Source organism: Meriones unguiculatus, chromosome 7 (assembly GCF_030254825.1).
Source record: "Meriones unguiculatus strain TT.TT164.6M chromosome 7, Bangor_MerUng_6.1, whole genome shotgun sequence".
Taxonomy (NCBI): Eukaryota; Metazoa; Chordata; class Mammalia; order Rodentia; family Muridae; genus Meriones; species Meriones unguiculatus.
The window spans coordinates 109,181,814-109,200,128 of record NC_083355.1 but is presented as its reverse complement, the minus strand read 5'-3'; the positions used below and the strand labels follow the sequence as shown (position 1 = coordinate 109,200,128).

The following is an 18,315-nucleotide window of genomic DNA, read 5'->3' as shown; positions in this document are numbered from 1 at the left end:
AGCCTAAACTTGCCTGCAGCTTGCCTTCTCCCCACTCACCCACATGTGGCTGTGGGGTTGAGAGGGGACATGAGCCAGCCTGGGCCCAACTTTATCGCTTACACGGATGTTGAAAACCAGAACCCAACTTATCAGCCTGCAGAGGGGAAGTGGACCCGAGCTCAGCCATGCAGTTCTGTGATCTGCAGGGTCTCTGGAGTTCTAGGCACTTATGTGTGCTTGTGAATACAACCTACAGGAGGGGGATTGAGCCCCATAAGATGAATCCATCATCATCATGAAGGGAAGCATGGGAGTACGCAGGCAGACATGGAGCTAGAGAAAGATTTGAGAGTTCTCCATCTGGATCGGCAGGCCACTAGGCCCGGCTTGAGCTTCTGAGACCCCAAAGCCCTCCCCTTAGTGACACACTTCCTCCAACAAGGCCACACCTACTCCAGTAGTGCTGGTCCCTCTGAGCCTGTGGGGCCATCTCCAGCTTGCTCTCCTGGGTCACAAATGACCACTGTTTTTGTGACATGGGGTTTCTTGTATGCCACAGACAAGGGTCAGGCAGCCTGGTCTTGTTCTCTAGCCATGGACTGAATTTTCAGAACCATCTCTATATACTCTGGACATCAAGAAGCCCCTCAGAGTTGGTGTGGTCAGTGGCCTCCAATCTTGAAGTCCGGAAAATTCCTTGAGTTGGCCACAGAGTACCATTCCCCATTTTTACCCAGAACAAATTGTGAAGAGAGGCTCTGCCTCGGCTTGACCTACAGAGAGAAAGGGAAGCACTGTAGAGCTGAGTGCTGATTTAGAACCTTCTTGAAGTTTAGTCAAGAACTAATAGAAAAAGAAGGGTCAAGAAAATGACCCCAGATTTAGAACTTCCCTCCTTCTGGGATCCTGTGCCCATATCTGAATGTCAAGGGTGTCCAAAAGAGAAGAACTTGGGGTGCATATGGGGCAGTTGGCCTGGGTGGGGAAAACCAAAGCTCAGAGGTGATGTGGACAGCACTGTGTATCTGGGCTGTGGGCCTCATGGAAAGAGTAACAGGGCTGGTGTATGCATAGTACCATTTTAAGCTTGCCCACATATAGTAAGTGTGTTTCCATGAGGCAGAGTTACCTATGATACTTGCTCCATGTCATAGGAGAGGATACTAAGGTCTCAGAGAATTAAAACCAGAACCCATGACTTATGATGTTGAACGTACAATAAGTGGGAGAAAAATGAACCATCTAGTTTGTAGATAAGAGGTGAGCAGGTGATGGCAAGGCATTATGGGAGTTCTTGTCTAGACATCAAAGCAGGAAGTGATCTGGATCTAGAAAAGAATGGGGAAGGATCCCTCTTGACTGCACTATTCCTAGTACTCACTGTCCTGAAACTCCATGCTGATGTCAGAGGCCGTGTTGAAACTCAGCCTGGTGCTGACACACTAGCCGCTGTAAGCCCTGATGGTGTTGCCTACGGAGGGCATCTGCTAGAAACCAGAGCTTCGCTGCAAAGTCAGCCTGCCAAAGTAGGGCTTTGTTCTCCCAGATGCTAGAAAGGTCCCTGCTTGGAGAATTCATGCTGCATTCTGAAGTGATCTGAGCTAGGGCACAGGGGCATAACATATTAGGTAAAGAAACTGAGCCCCAAGAAGGAAGGGGATGTGTCTGAAGTCTCAGATCACAGCAGCAGCAGGGCCAACATAAAAAACCACTGCTCCTGGCTACAGCTCAGGTTCTTGAAGCATGCTGTTAGCCACAGCTGTCTGTTTGGGGAGTCGCGCTTATCATTTCTCAGGCCACAGGCAGCATGCCCCTCTGATCCTCCCTTATTAGATATTCTGATATGAAGCTGAAATGTCCTTACAGGCTATACTTTGAAAACATTTCCCAGCTGGTGGCTCTGTGTAGAAGGCTGTGGACCCTGACAGTTGGGGCTTGTTTGTTGAAGTGAGTCTCTTCAAAAGCATGGGCTTTTGAAGACTGGATCCAACCCTGGACTCTGACCTCACCGTCTGTTTTCTGGTCCCCTGAGACATGAACATCCTCTTCCATTTACCGACCCCCACCTCCACCAGGAACTGAGCTTATTGTCAGGTCTTCACTGCCATAAGCACAGAAGCCCTGTGAAACACCGAGCCAGTATTAATCTGTCCTTCCAGCATAAACCTGTTCTTCCTCAAACTCATGCTGGCAGGCATTTGTCACAATGAGGCAAAAGTGACAAAAACACCAGGCCAGTATCCAGATGGCTCAGGTTGTTTCTGTTGGGAGTCTCCCTAACAGAGCTTTCTCAGACCCTCTCCCTCTCCTGGAACAAAACCCTAACGCTTCCCAGCCACCTGCTTTCCTCCTCTACATATCTGGGCAGCCGTGTGGGACTTGAGGACCTCACACTCAGGGTCTGGGACAGGTTTGCTGGCAGGGTAAGGACTGAAGACACATGTCTATAAGCATCTGCTGTGTGTGAGGCGTCATACACATACCAGGGTCTCAGAGTTGGCATTTGCTTTATTCAGTGTGATCACCCTCCCACCCAGGAAGACCGCTCCCACTTTCCAGCCCATCTGTACCAATGGGCTGTTCTTTGGAGTCAAGGACTCTTCCCTGCCCCCAGCCCTCTCCAGCCACACCCTCTGCTGGTAGCAAACCAGCTTGCTAAGTTTGGGACGTAACCTGGGACGGTTACGCCGTGGGGTCGACCACCTTCCCCATGAAGAGGGTATTCCGGGTGCTGGTGGAATATATCACCAGGAAGAACGGCCGGTTGAATATAAGGAAATGTTTCTCGTATTGGGCAGAAAGAAAGGTGGCAAAGGAGACAGTGGAGGCTGCAGCCTCTGTGCCAACTTCATTCACATCCAGGGTGGCCTTGTGGAAAACCTGAGAGAGAGAGAGAGAGAGAGAGAGAGAGAGAGAGAGAGAGAGAGAGAGAGAGATCACAGGCTTCACAGCCCCTCCAAATATGCAGTGATGACAGCTGCCACTCCTGAGTCCCTCAGTATGCCTATGTTATTAGTGTCACCTCCTAGAGCAGTTTTGTTATGGCCACTTTAAGGATAAGGACAATTAAATCGAAGACCAGGCAATATCACAAGGTAAGAAGCAAGACAGATTTTCATACCCTTCTCTTACGGTATACCCAGTAATATGCCTACTCCCCACATTCAAAGTCATGGATCTCTGGCTCTCCCACAAAACATGCCCATACAGGCTTCAGCCTCCTCCTTTGGCTGTGCCTATAATGCATTCTTTGCTCTCTATGGCTATGACCCACTCAGGTGCTAGACTCCTTGCCCAAGACAGAGGGCATGGGTTGGTCATGGCTACATCATCTCAACACTGAGGCTGTGTCCAGTGACTGGCAGGGTGGTATGTGGATGCTGACACCTGTGGAAGACTGAGCACACTCAGGCTCCTAGGAACCAGGTGGTAGCCCATCTCCTTTCCAGTGGCAGACATCTCCCACAGAGGTCTGTAGGATCAATGACCCTTTATTACTTACTTTGGATAGTTGCAGCCTCTCCTCGTGGTTGATGTTGGAGAAGTTGGCACGTGACGTGAACAGGTCCTGGAAACCCAGGTTGGGCAAGATCTCATCCAATGCATAGGAATTTGAAATGGAGAATTTGGGGAAATGCAATGTGACCTTTCTATAAAAGTACCTGGAGGGGCACAGGGAGGGGACACGGGGAGGAGGCTTGTTAGATTCTTTGTGTTTGTGTATGTGAGCACACATAATGTACAGGTTGAGTGTGTGCATGTGTGCGTGTGTGTGTGTGTGTGTGTGTGAGAGAGAGAGAGAGAGAGAGAGAGAGAGTGAGCGAGAGAGAGAGAGAGAGAGAGAGAGAGAGAGAGAGAGAGAGAGATGCATGTGCACATGTGTGTGGCAGTCACAGGACTGACCTCAGGTCACTAGGCCAGGGTCTCTCATTGCCCTGGAACTTGCTGAGTAAGTTAGACTGGCTGGCACTCAAACCCCAGGGATCCAGCTGCCTCTTGGGATTACAGGCATCTACTGGCCATACCTGGCTTTTTAAAAGTGTGAGCGCTGGGATTCTGACTCAGGTCCTTGTGCATGCAAAGCAAGTGCTGTATTGTCTGAGCCATATCCCAGCTCAAGAAATTAGATTCTTGAAGCAGCTGGGCCCTAGTTGGCCTGAGCCTTCCTCAGAAGGAAATGACTGCCTTTATTTCACCCAGGTTTGGCTACCGGAAGCACCTCTGTCAGAGCGCCAGGTGAACAGGTTCTGGAAGCCCAGGTCTGGCAAAAATCCCACCCAAATGCATGGGAATTTGAAATTGAGAATTTGGAAAAATGCAATGAAACATTACTGTAGAAGTACTTGAAAGGTCATGGGGGAGGGCACATTGATTCTCTTCCTTCCTCCTTCCCTCCCTCCCTCCCTCCCTCCCTCCCTCCCTCCCTCCCTCGTTCTCTCTCTCTCTCTCTCTCTCTGTCTTACTCTTTCCCTTTCCCTTTTCTTCCCCCTCCCTTTTCTTCTCCTTTTCCCTTCTCTCTCCTTCCTTCTGTCCTTGTCTGTCTGTCTGTCTCTGTCTGTGTGTATATGTATGGAATTGGGTTGGTGGGTTGGATTTTCCTAACCCTTCTACATTGGCTTAGACAGCCATCTAGGTGGGTTGACCCTCAGAGGCAAAGACATTCTACCCGAGACCTATTCAATAAGATAACCTAAGACTCCTAATTCTACAATGGGAGAGTTCACTATCTGAGAAGACCCATGGAAGTCTCAGATCCATGGCCAGTGCCTTCACAGAGTAGTGGTCACCCCAATTTCTGGTCACTGGGTTTCATGTGAAGGGCCCATTTATACGGAAGTGGCACTGTACTTGAACACCATGTGACATCCTGATTACCTATTCTGAAGCAAGTGGTTCCACCTTGTTAGCATGCCAGGGGATAGCACCTGCTCCACCTCCTTCATCTTGCCCTGGTGAGGAAGGATGAAGAATGCCACAGCATCATTGCCTTTGTAATCCATCCGCAGCACCATGCAGGGCACATGCCTGTCTTCAAGATACCAGTGTTCCTTTTGATATTGCACCATCATGGGCACCTTCACAACTGTGTCCTTGTCTACGTAGAAGTCACTCTCGATGGTTCTAGAGGAAGAAAAGGGTTTCTTCCACAGACCTGAGAGCACAAGGGAGACAGAGAAGCCAAATATTCCTGTGAGGAATGGCACCTGCAGCCCGGAGCATGGTGTAGTCGCTAAAGACCCTTCCTCATTGTCACTGTGTCCTATTCAAGTCTTCCAGGAGGAATAGTTGATCTCATTTGGAAGCTTGATTCAGTTGAGAATAATCTAGAACAGCGGTTCTCAACCTGTGGGTCACAGCCACTTTGGCAAGCTTCTATCTCCAAAGATATTTACACTATGATTCATAACAGCAGCAAAATTACAATTATGAAGTGGCAACAAAATAATTTTTATGGTTAGGGATCACTACAACATGAGGCACTGGAGTAAAGGGTCTCAGCATTAGGAAGGTTGAGGACCATTGCTCTAAGATGTTAGCATACCACTTGGACATGTTTTTAAGGGCATTTCCAAAACAATTGTGTTATTAAGGGCTCTGATCTAATGAACGGGTTAGTCATTTTGATGGATATACTATGGGTCCCACTGTGGAGGAGCAGAATAGAGGAAGGACACTGGGGACATGTTGCCAGGGGCTCTGGTACCCTTTTGTCACTATTCTGCTCTGCTCTCTGCCTGCTCTCTGTGCCATCACGCTCTGAAACCACGATCAGTAAAAACCTTGCCTCCACTGAAGTTCTCTGTGATGAGTACCCTATCCCTGCAACTAGAATCTGAGAGGCAGACAGGAGCAAGCTCTGGAGTGTGAAGTGCTATGTGAGGGGATGTGGGCTTAGGCAGTGACCATGGAGATTCACACGCATGACCAAGAGGAGAGGCCACACCCACTTGGGCCCTGCAGTCATGAGCCACAGGTTGAGAACCACTGCTCCAGACTCCTCCACCGCACTGCCATGGAGATCTCAATCCCTCTTTCCCATCTACCACCTCCTCACTGTTTCCCCATGATCCCACTGACAGTCTAGATGTCAGTGGCTGTCACAACCATTTGCTTGCAAACACTTAAAACCTTGCTTTTTGCTTTTCCCAGTGAAATGACCTAGCAAAGCTGTGTGCTGACCTAAACCCCAGAGGCCCGGTTAATCCACCTCTGTTCCTACAGCTGGATGTGGCTGGGAGAAATGGCCCAAGTGGATATCCTACATTCTGGTTCATAACACTGGCAAAATTACAGTTATGAAGTAGTGATGAAATAGTTTATGATTGGGGGGTCATCACAATACAAAGAACTGTATGAAAGTGTCACAGCATTAGGAAGATTGAAAACCACTCGGCTAAAGAGATGGCTCAGCAGTTAAGAACACCTGTTGCTTTTCTAGGGGTTCAATTTCCAATATCCACTTGGCTGGCAACCAGATGTAACTCCAGCACCAGGTGATATGATGCCTCTGGCTGTGGCCAGCACCTGTGCTTACATGTGCACACCCACACAGAGACATAGAGCTAAAGAGATAAACAAACAAACAACAACAACAAAAACCCCGAATCTTTAAAAGGAAGTTGGGTTTGAGTGCATGCCACATGTGATAGACAGGTGTGGAGACTAATTTTCCTGGATGATTGCCTGAGTAGGCTTTCACTTTGCTCTCCTGAATCCTGAGTCAGAGCCAGTTACTGAGATTTGGGGCAGAAATACTGCCACCAAGTCTCATGACGTGATTTTGATCTTCAGTGCAGACAGACACACGTGACGAAAGGAGAGAAACAATGCCCACAAGTGGTCCTCAGACCTCTGCCGTGTACTGTGACAATGCCCTCTGTTTCTCCAAAAGAAACATTAAAGGCTGGGTTTGAAAAGTGAGCTGAGCTCCATTGAGCTCTGGAGGTTTTCATGAGAAGATGGGGCCATAGAAAGAGCTAGAGGTCCCTTGGTCCTCCAGCCCACCTTCCTCCTCCATATCTCCCAGCAGGAGTATATGATCAGCTGGCACCTTTTTGGCTCACCTTGGAAGAAGATAAAATTCACCAGCACCATTCTTATGTCAGGGCTCAGGTTTCTGACCAAATCCTTGATCTTCCCATGAGTTTTCTCCTTGACATAGTTGTTGATGAGCTGGGTCGTAGCCTCCGTGTCTCTGAAGTTAGCGAGTAAGACTTTGCTGTTGTAGGAGGTTTCGGTGGCACTGGCGAATTCAGGGAGAAGCTGCATGTCCTGGCTCAGGATCAGAGCGTTTCCTACATAGATGCGCAGATCAGTGGCTGAGTGACCTAGCAAGTGCTGTAAGAACCTGAAGCCCTCATGGATTTCAGGAACTGACAGCGCTGAGAGGTTGAAACGCAGGCCTTCCAGGATCTGAGTCTGGGTGTTCCCGCCAGCCCCAGTGGACAGCATGGCCAAGGCGATGGAGATGCTGAGTGGGGAGAAGAAAATGTTTTCCCCAGAGTTTTGGGATGCTATCAGGTGGTAGAGGCCAAAGGCAAAGTTGGCATTGCTGGGGGCAATCTGGTAGACCGAGGTGTTCCACTGTGAGGACTCTCTGTAGGTTCGGTTGGCTGTGTCGTCAGGCTCTTGGACCTCCTGGCTGTGAGAAAGCACCAAGGGTCCAGCCAGAAGGAGGAGCAGGTAGTGAGTGTGATACATGCTGGGTCTCTCAGATCTGTGGAGAAAATAACACCCCCCAGCCCCTGAGGACATTCCAGCAGCAGACAGGAGTCCTGCTTAGCTGACAGCAGCAGGCATTGCCCCAGGGGTAGGGAGATTCAATCACTAGGTATGGAGTTTTAGGGGATAAGGCCAATGCTTGGTGTGCCTGGTGGGGGGTGGGGTGGGTAGGGAGGAATGGCCCTGTAAATGACTGCTAATAACCACTTAAATTTCTATGCTTGATTGCTTATTTCAAGTGAGGGTCTGCTTAGAAAACCATCAAGGTTCTAGTGTAAGCCAGTCAGAGCTGTCCATCCTCTCTTCTACTAGGCTAGAATAAACCTCATGTTAGAGCTAAATTAGAAGCTCAAAGATTCTTCTATGAGGTTTCTTTGAACATGCAACATATTACCCCTTTGTACTTGAGACGGAACAAGTCTTTCTGATATGATGGTGCCTAAATGTCTCCAGGATGTTCAGGAATTAACCTACCACTCTTGTTATTTCCTAATTTCCCTCTGCTCTCCTCTTCCCCCACCCCCACTGTGTTTATTGGCTTTTCACACACACAGGATAGAGGCATGTGCTCAGTTCTGTCAGTGGAAGACAACTGTGGTGACAAGGTTACCACTTGGTGACATAGCTTTACAGTCATGAAGCACACCCCCAATTCCCCCATCTCATTTGGTTTGCCTCCTCCATGATCTTGCCTAGATTCCACCGTCATTTGAGCGAGAATGAACGGAACCTACCCTCTAGCTACCCACTACCCACCAGCAAAAGTCCAGTGAGAGCCAAGGCCTCTTCCTCTGCCAAGCTCTGCGTTCTCCATGCTACTCTCTCCCTCGACTTTATCTCAGTCATCCAAGGACAGGACAACGAAGGTGTGAATATCATCTTTGCCACCCTCCCTGTGCTGTCCAGTCTATAGACCACTCTCCCTCACTTTCTGGTGCCTCTCTCCTAGGTGGAAGCAGGAAGAGCTGCTCTTTCCATCATTGCTTAGCCAGAAGAGGAAAGTGATGCCAACTGCAGGACTTTGCCTGCAGTTACAATAATGAGACCAATTCCCTCCTCAACAGTGGACTTAACCTGGGCAAGGCAGGCTGTTCAGTTCTGTACACACAATTTACCCACCCTTGTTCCATCCAGTGGTCCTACCCTTGTTGGGCTCTTAGCCAAAAGCCCTGTAATCACTCTGCTCATCTCTCTGGACTTCTATTCCCTCTCCCCATTTCCATGTCATATCCTGAGAGTTTCTCTTTGTACCACTGATCCTGTACACACAAGGATCCTTGTTCTTGTCTCCATGTTTCTCCCTCAGACCAGAGTAGAAAAACTTCCCACAAAGGGCCAGATGGTGCCATCCATAGCTTTGCAAGCCAGTCTCTTCAGCCATGACTCACTCTGCCCTGGACACTGGGAGGCAACTGTGGGCAAAGCAAGAATTTTTGGCAAAACTCTATGCATGGGCTTTGCAGTCTGAAACTCAAATAACCGTAGAGTGTCACAAACTATTCTGACCTACCTTCTCTTCTCTCATACTAGGGATTGAGGTCCAGGTCTCATGCATCCTAGGCAATGTCATACTATTGAGTTTTACCTCTAGTATCTCCACCCATTTCTTTTTAAAGAAAAGATTTACTTATTTTTATTTATGTGTATGTGTGTGTGCCTCCATGAGCATATGTACACATAAGAGGCCAAAGGGTCTTGGATCACCAAGAACTAGAGTTATAGGTAGGCTACCTCATGTAAGTACTGGGAGCAGAACCCAGGAGCAGGAGCAGTTAGTGCCCCTGACTGTAACGCCATCTCCCTAGCCCTTTGACTTTTTTCTTTCATGGTACATTTGTTAGCACAGTGTGAGAACACAGGGTGATGGGTATAATGAAAGACCCACAACTTCCTACTTCTTGTTTTGAGATACCATCTCACTAAGTCGTCTAGGGAAGAACTACGTCTTTAACACCAGAAGGAACTGAAGACGGCTTCCTGCTTAAGTCTCCCGAATAGCAGAGACTACTGTCTTGGGTTACCACATTCAGTGACATAGTTCAAAGATTTACAATTGTTACATTTATGTTTAACTTCTCTTGTCTAACGAGAACTTCTGTGTTGGTATTTCTTCATGGGAAGGAGGATTTAATAAGCTCTCTGGCTCCCTAGAGTCTTCCTTCCCTACATAGCTCCCTAACCCCAGTCCCAGTACCATGAACTTTTCTGCAGCTTTAAGTGAATTGCCCAGAACACCCGCCAGCCCGTCAGCAGCACCTGCCTGGAGCTTGAAGACCTAGATTAGGCAAACACTGTTCCTGAGCTAGCTGTGGAAACTTGAGGGGCTTGAGTACCAGCAGCCTAGCAGGGGAGCGGTGGCACTGAGCACAGGCACACCAGGGTTTCTACCGATCCTCGACATTTCTAACACGTAGGGAGGGTGATCAGATGTCACCAGACTCCTCTGACTGCAGCTTTGACATCCAGTGACCTGGGAAGAAATTTTGGTCTTGGGCAAGCCAGGATGGTAAGCCACACTCTTGATACTGTTCCCCTTATCCCTGGGTTACTCACGGCACAGTCCTGGAGTGGCGCTGGGTGGCTATCTGAGCTGCAGAGTGGCTTGTAGAAAGAAGCTCAGGAAAATAGAGCTCTCTGGCCCACTCCAGATCAACTAATGATTAACAAGACCATGGAGACAGCACAACTCACCAGAAATGAGCCAGCCTCCCCCAGGACAACACCCCTCTGCCCTCCCAGAGAAATCTGGGATGCTGTGCCTCTTTGTGTTTGCATAACGTGTGGAGGTTTTCCGAGAAAAAAAAAATTGTGAGAGGATCTGGGGTGCACTTTGTGAATATAAACTCACCGTTTCTCAGATTCATTGGCTGACTCCCACCTCAAAAATAAAGGGTCACGCTGGACCAAGGACAGTAAACATGGATGCCCTCACGAGCCAAGTGGGGAAGCTCTCAGAATGTCACTGTGAGACATGGTGGGCATGTACAGCTGCAGAGAGCTAGTTCTTGTAGGCCAGATCGCATAGAATGATGGGTAGGAGCCCACCCAGGGCATTCAGGTTCCAGCTCTAAACTGTGTGATTTCTGAGGCTAGAACTTCTGAGACAGCACATCTAGTGCATCTACGTGGAGTGGGTTAGGGTGGGGAGGAACTCACCTTCCGGTCCAGGATTCCAAATCTTTAACTCTGGAATTAGACACCTTTTCTTCAGCAGCCGGCAAGCATCCGCATGAGGCAGAGCCTGTTGGGGCAGCTTTTGCTCAGGCCATTTGGGGGAAGAGCCATGGAGGAAGATTACCCTCCGGGTCTCAAGATCACTTTGGCCATCCACACTTAAAACTTTACTGGGCGCAGAGTTCTTTCATGGAGATGAATGTACACATCAAGTCTCAGGACACAGCTGGGGCTCTGAGATGAGGCCTGCGGAGTGACGAGGGTAGGTCAGGTACAGAACTGCTCAGCTAGGGTCCAGCGCATGAACAGCAGGACAAGGCGAGAACTGTGTCTCACTGATGTTTTCCCCATTGCTCATCTCCTTGAGCCACAAGGAGGGCATTTTCTTATCTTAGCAGACACCAGGGGATTAAAGAAAAAAACAAACAAACAAGCTGTCCACTCAGATGCCTGTCAGACTCTACCCTTGCCTTGAGACTGAAGCCATGTTTTTTCTTGGCACAAGCCTCTTCTCTCTATCTCTCTTAGGACACACTGTTAGCACACACTGGCTGCCCTTTGGCTCCTTGGCTCTGCCCCTGGTGTGCTAGGACAGAGGTCAGGGTTTGGATTCCCATAGTCTCTACCACTCTGAGGTACATGACATCATTTAAACAAGCCACACTACCCGTCTTGGTCCTCAGTTTCCTCACCTGTAATGTAAGTACATTTAGCTCATTGGTAACTTGTCATAAGAACATGGCGGAGTTCTCATGTTGGTGTACTGGTCCTCATAGGTTCATGGGGCACCCTGCCCCCTTGGTCGCAGCTGTGCGAAAGAGCCAGGGCAGAAAGCTAGGCTCCCCACTGTTCAGGTCACTACTTCACTTTGATTTTCTCACACCTAAGCTGTGAGTGGTAATTGTCCGCAGATCTCAGGGCTGTCGTGAGGGCTCTGGAAACCCTTATTCTTCAAGCACTTCAAATGGCGTCATTAAGCGAGAGTGGGTAGGAGTCACACCATCAGTTTACTCAAGGCAGGTGACACATTTTTTTAATCCCCCAAAAGTGCAAAAGCGGTTCATGAGGCGTCTGCATGTTTCTTTGGATGTGATTCCGTTAAGCAGTTTCAAGAGCTCTCTGGGCATTTCTGAGGCATTTCTGGCTGTTTGGGGGACATTTTTTTTTTTTTTTTTTTTTTTTGTCCTACCCCTACCCTTTTGGCTTTTCGAGACGGGATCTTGCTATGTGGTCCTGTCTGGAATGGTACTATATAGCCCAGGCTAATCTAGTACTCTTGGAAATCCTGATTCAGCCACCTTGCCTAGCTGAGGGAGGTTCTTGAGCCCCAACCTATTCCCATTGTCAAGTCAGGGTAAGCGCTCGGGAATGGGTTTAAGAGTTCGACCTTGTGGTGGGTGTTTCTCACACTCTCAGGTGATCCTAGAACTTGCCCTGGGGCTTTGGGTGAAAAGGGAGATTTGGAGTTTGGAAAGCTCACCTGGACCTCTGCTCTTCTTAGTTTTAAATATATTGATTAATTGGCTGATTGAGTAATTTGTGTGGGGGTGGGGCAGAGGTCAACTGTGCGGAATCAGTTATCTCTCCGGCTTTATCAAACTTGGGTCTCCAGGCTTGCACTGCAAGAGCCTCCTCCTGCTGAGCTGTCTCTCAAGCTCATTTGCTCTTCTGACAGTGCCAAAGCCACACCCTAACAAGACACCTTTTCCTAGAGAGAGGGATTGAAGTTGCCAATTCTGGGCTCAGTGAGAGACAGACCCTGGCCACACCTGTCCTCTCCAAGCAGACCCCTCCCCTGCAGGGCCAGGGAAGAGAAGCCTTCTGCCACAGGTTGCCCCCATTCCTGCATTTTTTGCCTGAGCATTCTGAGTGATGTTCTGAGGGAGGTTCTTGTTCTACTTGACAGAAACATCGAGTTAAGCAAGCACTGTCTTGTAATCAAAGCCTACCCGTGCTGCGATGGAGGCATACAGCACAGGAGTTAGATCAGGAGTTAGGAGGTTTGGCCTCTGGAGCAGGAAGGCTCTGGCGAGCAGTTCCTGAAGAAGGGCCTTGTGACTTTGTGGAGGGTGAATGAACAGGCAAATGCAAATGCTGAGAAAGTGGGCTGGCGGGGGGCTTCTATGGCTCTGCTCTTGCCTGACGTGGCCTTTTGTAGTTGATCTCTTTAAGCACAAGGCCACAGCCTGTGTGTCCCACATGCCTGAGTCCAGTGGCTCTCTCCCCCACCACTCTGCTCTGTACTGTGGAACTCCCAGGGCACGCAGACATCATTGAACCCAGCCTCAGTTCTCCTTTATCGTATTTTAGACATTTGCACATGCTCTTCCCTTCCCTGGAATTCTGGTCTCGATCCCAGCCTTCTTCCACTTGGCAGCTCTTTTTCTTCCTGCCAGGGGAATGATGGCCAAGGATTCCCTGTTCTGGGAAGCAGTTTGGACACTGAGTGATGAGTGGTACTTGTGGCCAGGCCCAGAAAGGCCATCCATGGACTCCACAGCTGGTTCTCAAGCTGTCTCCCCGGGGATGTTACCCATCTCACAGGTGGCTTATGAGGCATTCGCCCACAGTATCCCTAGGATTCTCCAACCGCAAGGAGTGCAACCTGCACAAATTCCAAGACCTTCTACAGACCACGAAATGACATCGTCTGAGTTGGGATGACTTTGTCTCTGTTTTGTCCTTAGCACTCTTTTGTTTAGCAAACCCATCCTCAAATCAGTCGCACTGGATAAAACCTGTCCTCTCTGGGTCCTTTTGGTGGGACCTGGAAGGAGGTCAGTCAGTTCCTGGACCGGGTGACATTTGACTGCAAAGTCTTAGCTGCCCTTCCTGCTAGTGGATAGGATTTCTCTCCCTGACTCTGAGCCTAGGCATCCTTACCACTTAGCAACAGAGGATAAACAGCATGCTGCATGAACTTACTGGTGCCTATGTTCTGGGATCTTCCTTCTTGGAAGCCAGTGGGCTTTACATATATATATATATATATATATATATATATATATATATATATATATAAAACCTGAGCTCCCTGAGGCTACATGCCATAATGATGCCCAGGCTTCCCAGGAGGAAATGGAAAGGTTCCATAAAATAAGCAGGATCTGGAGGAGCACGAGATACAGGAGGGAAGCCTTCATGGCCCCGCTCGGCAAGGTGTGAATGAACCGAGTCCAGGATGAGTCCTGCCTTTACCCGTTATCCACTGGCTCCTCACTAGACAAGGCTGTTCTAAGCCACTAGGGTCTGGGGTCCTTTGTTTCATAGCAATAAACTTTGCAAAGATCATGGGTTTTCTGGTAGGCTGTTCTGCCTTTGTTTGTTTGTTTTTGTTGTTGTTGTTTAGGAATTGCAAGTTTACCTGACAGACACTTCATAGTCCAACATCACCCTGGACAAATACGGTTCCTACTGTCACCGAGGGTGGTAGTGGAACCCAAAGGAGATGCATGGGGCCAGATACTTAAACACTGGTTATTGGCTAATGCGTACAGGTGCTACCAGAAGCTCTGACTTGGTATTCTGAGCAGACAAAGACTCCATCCCTTTATGGAACTTTCATTCTCCTTGGGGTAGGAGAATGCAACCAAAACCTCCAGGAAGGAGATAAAGTGACCAGGGCAGAGGTCAGCAAAAGCCACTATGAGGATGTGACATTCGAGGACCTGCTTAAAGAACAAGATCAAGCCATATAGACATGAGTAGCTAATGGTCCATGCTGAAGGAAGAACACAGATGGGGTATATGGATAGTTGGTAGCTAAGGCAGCTGGACCAAGCATCTGAGGGAGGCCAGAGAGACTAGAGAAGACAGAGCATTGCTTCACTGGAAGCCACAGCTCCTGTTGCCATGGAAACCTTCTGACTAAAAACAAACAAACAAAACCAACACACATAAACAAAAACAAAACAAAGCAAAACACAACATTGTTCTTTCTCACACTGCAGCACTGTAGAAACACTGAAGGGAAACAAGCCAGGCTGGGAGAGGAGAAAGCAGGTTACCAGCCTCCCAGGGGTGTATGAGTGGGAAGCCAGCAAACAAATAAGCTGGCCTTTTCAAGGTCAGCTGGAAAAATGGGCGCCACTCCAGAGTTGGCAGGATCAGATGTGCCTGACGGCACTTTGATCATATTAAGTTTAAAAGGCAAGCAAACAACCTAAGGAACGGCTGTGTGGCTCATATGGCAGGGTCCACGGGCAATGGAAGGGACAGTAATGTTCTTTGTGGAAGGCACAAGTTTCTCTTAGCCAAGAGAGATGGGCCTGCTGACCTTGTCAGAGCAGTCCAGCACAAGACAGCCCTTGAGAGGGCCTTCCCTGGGAGACTCTTCATGAACTGAGCAGCCTCCTGGCACTGGGAAGGTGGGTGTTCCTCAGCCTCCCAGAGCCACGTTCAGATAACTCATGGAAAGGCGTCAGGAGGCCTAGGTTTCAAATTTGTCATGGGTTTTTCTCTCTCTCTCTCCCTCTCTCTCGTACTTCCACTCTCTCCTGTACTTCCAGCCAGGTGTGTGTATCTGTTCTTGCTGCACATGGCTTCCCTGTCTCCTGATATGTTAGCGTATATAGCCATAGAAAGTTAACTGAAGGGAGCAGGGAGGGGGGAGGGCGCTCCATATATGCAGCCCTGGGGAAATTGTCATCCGTGCACGTGGCTGCTTTGTGTCTCCTCGGAGAGAGAGTTCCTCCCTCCCCCACCAAGACCATTTCAGAACCAGGTTGTTACAAGGACAATAAGGCAATCACAGAAGCTTGCAGAAAACCTTATTGTATGCTCCTGGAACTCTGCTCCTGTGACACAAAGTGGGTAGTATATTGTGATTGGAGGTCCGAATGCTACACCCCTTGGTTGGGCAGAAAAGCTTTTCGGCTGGTCTCTTTCTTGTGTGTTTGCTTGTCTGTTTAGAAACTGAAAGCTCACGTGACAGACGCCATATTAATCCAAAGCTCACCTGGACAAACAATGTTTCAACTGTCAGAGGAGGAGGGAGAGGCATGGGGCCAGACACATAAACATCAGTTATCAGCAGTCACCTACACATGGCAGGGGCTGCTGAGCATGTATGCTGAGCAGGCAAAGGTCCCATTCCTGTCATGGAAACTGAATACTTCTCAGATGTGACTCTGCTCTTGCTGGAAGATGCAGATGACAATAAGTCCATTGTGGTGTACCCAATCCAAAGATGACTCCAGAAGCAATCACCATTCTCAAAGGAACTCAGAAATTTAGATTAAAAAAAAAAAAGAGCCATTCCAGTTTCTAATCACGGACCCCTGATTTCAATGGCTTAACCACTATGTATGCTGGATAGCACTGGTTTGAAAGGGTTTGGCTGGGAGAACACCAAATTCTTCTTTCCCGGATCTGTACCCAGTGTCCTAAAGTACAAACGTAATCACAGCAAATGTAATCAAAGCAATAGTATACAAAGGAGAAAGTTGTGGACCTACCCTATCTAAATCCAAGACACACTGAGGACACATTAGCTAGCCACACCAGAAACCACAGTGGGAAGGCCGAGCCCACGGAGGGTGTGTTTATAGCTATAAGGTATGTAGGAGCGTCAGTTGCTTCTGAGCATTGGTCAGGGAGACCACAGTCAAAAGCTCATTTTCACTATTCATGTGGGAAATGGATGTCATGTCCCTGAGCTTCAACCTACCTTCTTTCACTGTGTGTAAGGAAGCCTAAAGCCTCCCAAGGAAGACCACACCAAACCCCAAACCTATATTTTTCCCTGTCTTGACTCTTCTACTGAGCACACACGAAAGTAATTTTTGGGATTGTAGAGCATAGGCCTGATAAAGGACTTCGGCCAGCAGATGGCAGCAGCATGCTTCTGAGGTAGCCTCAGAAGCTGGTCTCTCTCCCTTGTCTTTTCTGACTTATTCTCAAAATTCCAGGAAGCTGTTAAGGCTGAGTGAGGTCGCAGAGCCACAAGAGGCAACTGAGGAACCTTTCTACCTTCTACAACTGGGGAGAGACGCTTCTGGCATCTCATAAGACACCAGCGATGCTCACAAATGTTCTGGAATGCAGAAGATGGTTACCTCTTACAGCAAAAGTGATTCAGTTCAGATGTTGGCAAAGCCCAGACTGAGAGTCATAGATGGGTAAACTGAGGACACAAAGGGCAGCTTTATTGGGTTTTGTTTTCCTGTATGGCTGCATGGAGTGTCTGTGAGGTAGGGAGAAGTACTTTATGGTTTATCTGTATACCCTATTGTAAGTAGTGTTGGCATGCATTTTAAAAAATCTTTTATTTATATTTCTTATATATCTTTCTCCCTACTCCACCCAATCCCTTCCAACATTCCAACACCAGGTAGGAGAGAGGAAGGGTTAGTAGGAGAGGAGTCACAGTTCTCTGAGCTGCTTCCTGCTGGTTAGGGTCGTCGGATTCCTTGGAGCCAGTCCAATCCTCATTTTGGGACATCTCCAACTTCTAGTCTCAATGCATCAACAGCAACAGGAGCAACACGAGGCAAGCAAGAACAGCCTTGTTCTTTCTCCCAGCTCCACACTCTCTGGGCTCTGGCATTTATTCTCTCTCCAGAGTCCTCAGATTTAAACTATCTGCCGCTGGCAAAGAGCTCCTCTCAGAGCCTGCATCAGGCAAATAGTCTAATGCTGTGGACCATCTGAATCAGTCCCACACCCCACACCTGGGATTAAAACAAAAGTATGTTTATATCCACCACAAAGTGAAAAGCTTTGTTGGGGAGCCAAACTTAGCCTCCCGCCACAGGCTGCCTTTTATTGTGGTTCTACTGTGTGGCAGCCACAGGATCTGAGAAAAGGAGGGTGGAGGCCTAGGCTGAGAGAGAAACAGGAATCTGGTCAGGATAGATGAAACAAAGCAGGACAGATTCAGTGTGCCTATTCCCAAGGTATCTGACTTCTCTGTCCACCCTCTCCACCCCTCATCCCACAGGAGACTCTGAAGTGCCAGCTGGCAAGCTCCATGGGTTTGGGGATGGTTATATCCATAAACATTCATATACATCAAGTGCTCAGATGTAGCTGACAGCAACCTAGAATTGGTTGTATCGTAAAGTCTTCAATCTATCATGATAAACTGATCAAGAGCCTGTGGCTGGGAAGTCGTGGGCCCTAGTCACCTCCTACCATTGTTTGGCTCACCACTTATGCTGTCAAAATGCCCTCCAGACACCATGTTTGTGGACACAGATTATTGCAGGGCATAGTCTTCATCAGAGAGCTTTCTTACTGCAGCGGGAAGCAGCTGATGCAGAAACGCAACTGGTGACATCTATCGCCCCCTACTAGGCTCAGAGAACACTGAGATAGAGAAGGTGTAAAGAAAGTAAGAGCCTGAGGATGGAGGGACAGGCAGAAAATGATGTCTTCCTGACATGGCCCAGTCATCGCATTCATAAGTCATGTGGTTGTCTGCACAAGAAAGGCCTG

The 18,315-nt window shown here is 48.5% G+C and overlaps 2 protein-coding genes across 10 annotated transcripts in view; one reads left to right on the top strand and one right to left on the bottom strand.

The window, feature by feature from the left end:
- Positions 1–2,472: 2,472 nt before the first annotated feature.
- Serpina4 (serpin family A member 4) lies at positions 2,473–10,440 on the bottom strand. 2 transcript variants are annotated; one of them, XM_060388117.1, is made up of 5 exons: positions 10,396–10,440; positions 7,047–7,699; positions 4,858–5,134; positions 3,485–3,644; positions 2,473–2,862 (listed from the first exon to the last, which is right to left on the bottom strand). In XM_060388117.1, the coding sequence occupies exons 2-5, from the start codon at positions 7,681–7,683 to the stop codon at positions 2,665–2,667; spliced, it is 1,272 nt and encodes a 423-aa protein (XP_060244100.1). In that variant the 5' UTR covers positions 7,684–7,699; positions 10,396–10,440; the 3' UTR covers positions 2,473–2,664. The 2 variants fall into 2 exon arrangements, with proteins under 2 accessions (XP_060244100.1, XP_021482489.1); XM_021626814.2 differs by having other exon boundaries at positions 10,258–10,414.
- A 1,048-nt stretch (positions 10,441–11,488) lies between these two features.
- The window catches only part of Serpina12 (serpin family A member 12), a 38,946-nt gene continuing 32,119 nt past the window's right edge, over positions 11,489–18,315 (top strand). For 4 of the 8 annotated variants that reach the window (XM_021626813.2, XM_060388110.1, XM_060388105.1 and 1 more), the window contains exon 1: positions 11,489–11,577. The gene's annotated coding sequence lies outside the window, so the exon portion shown is untranslated. Of the gene's footprint in view, positions 11,578–15,078; positions 15,246–18,315 lie in introns of those variants that run through there. The other 4 variants (XM_060388107.1, XM_060388109.1, XM_060388106.1 and 1 more) reach the window with 2 other exon arrangements.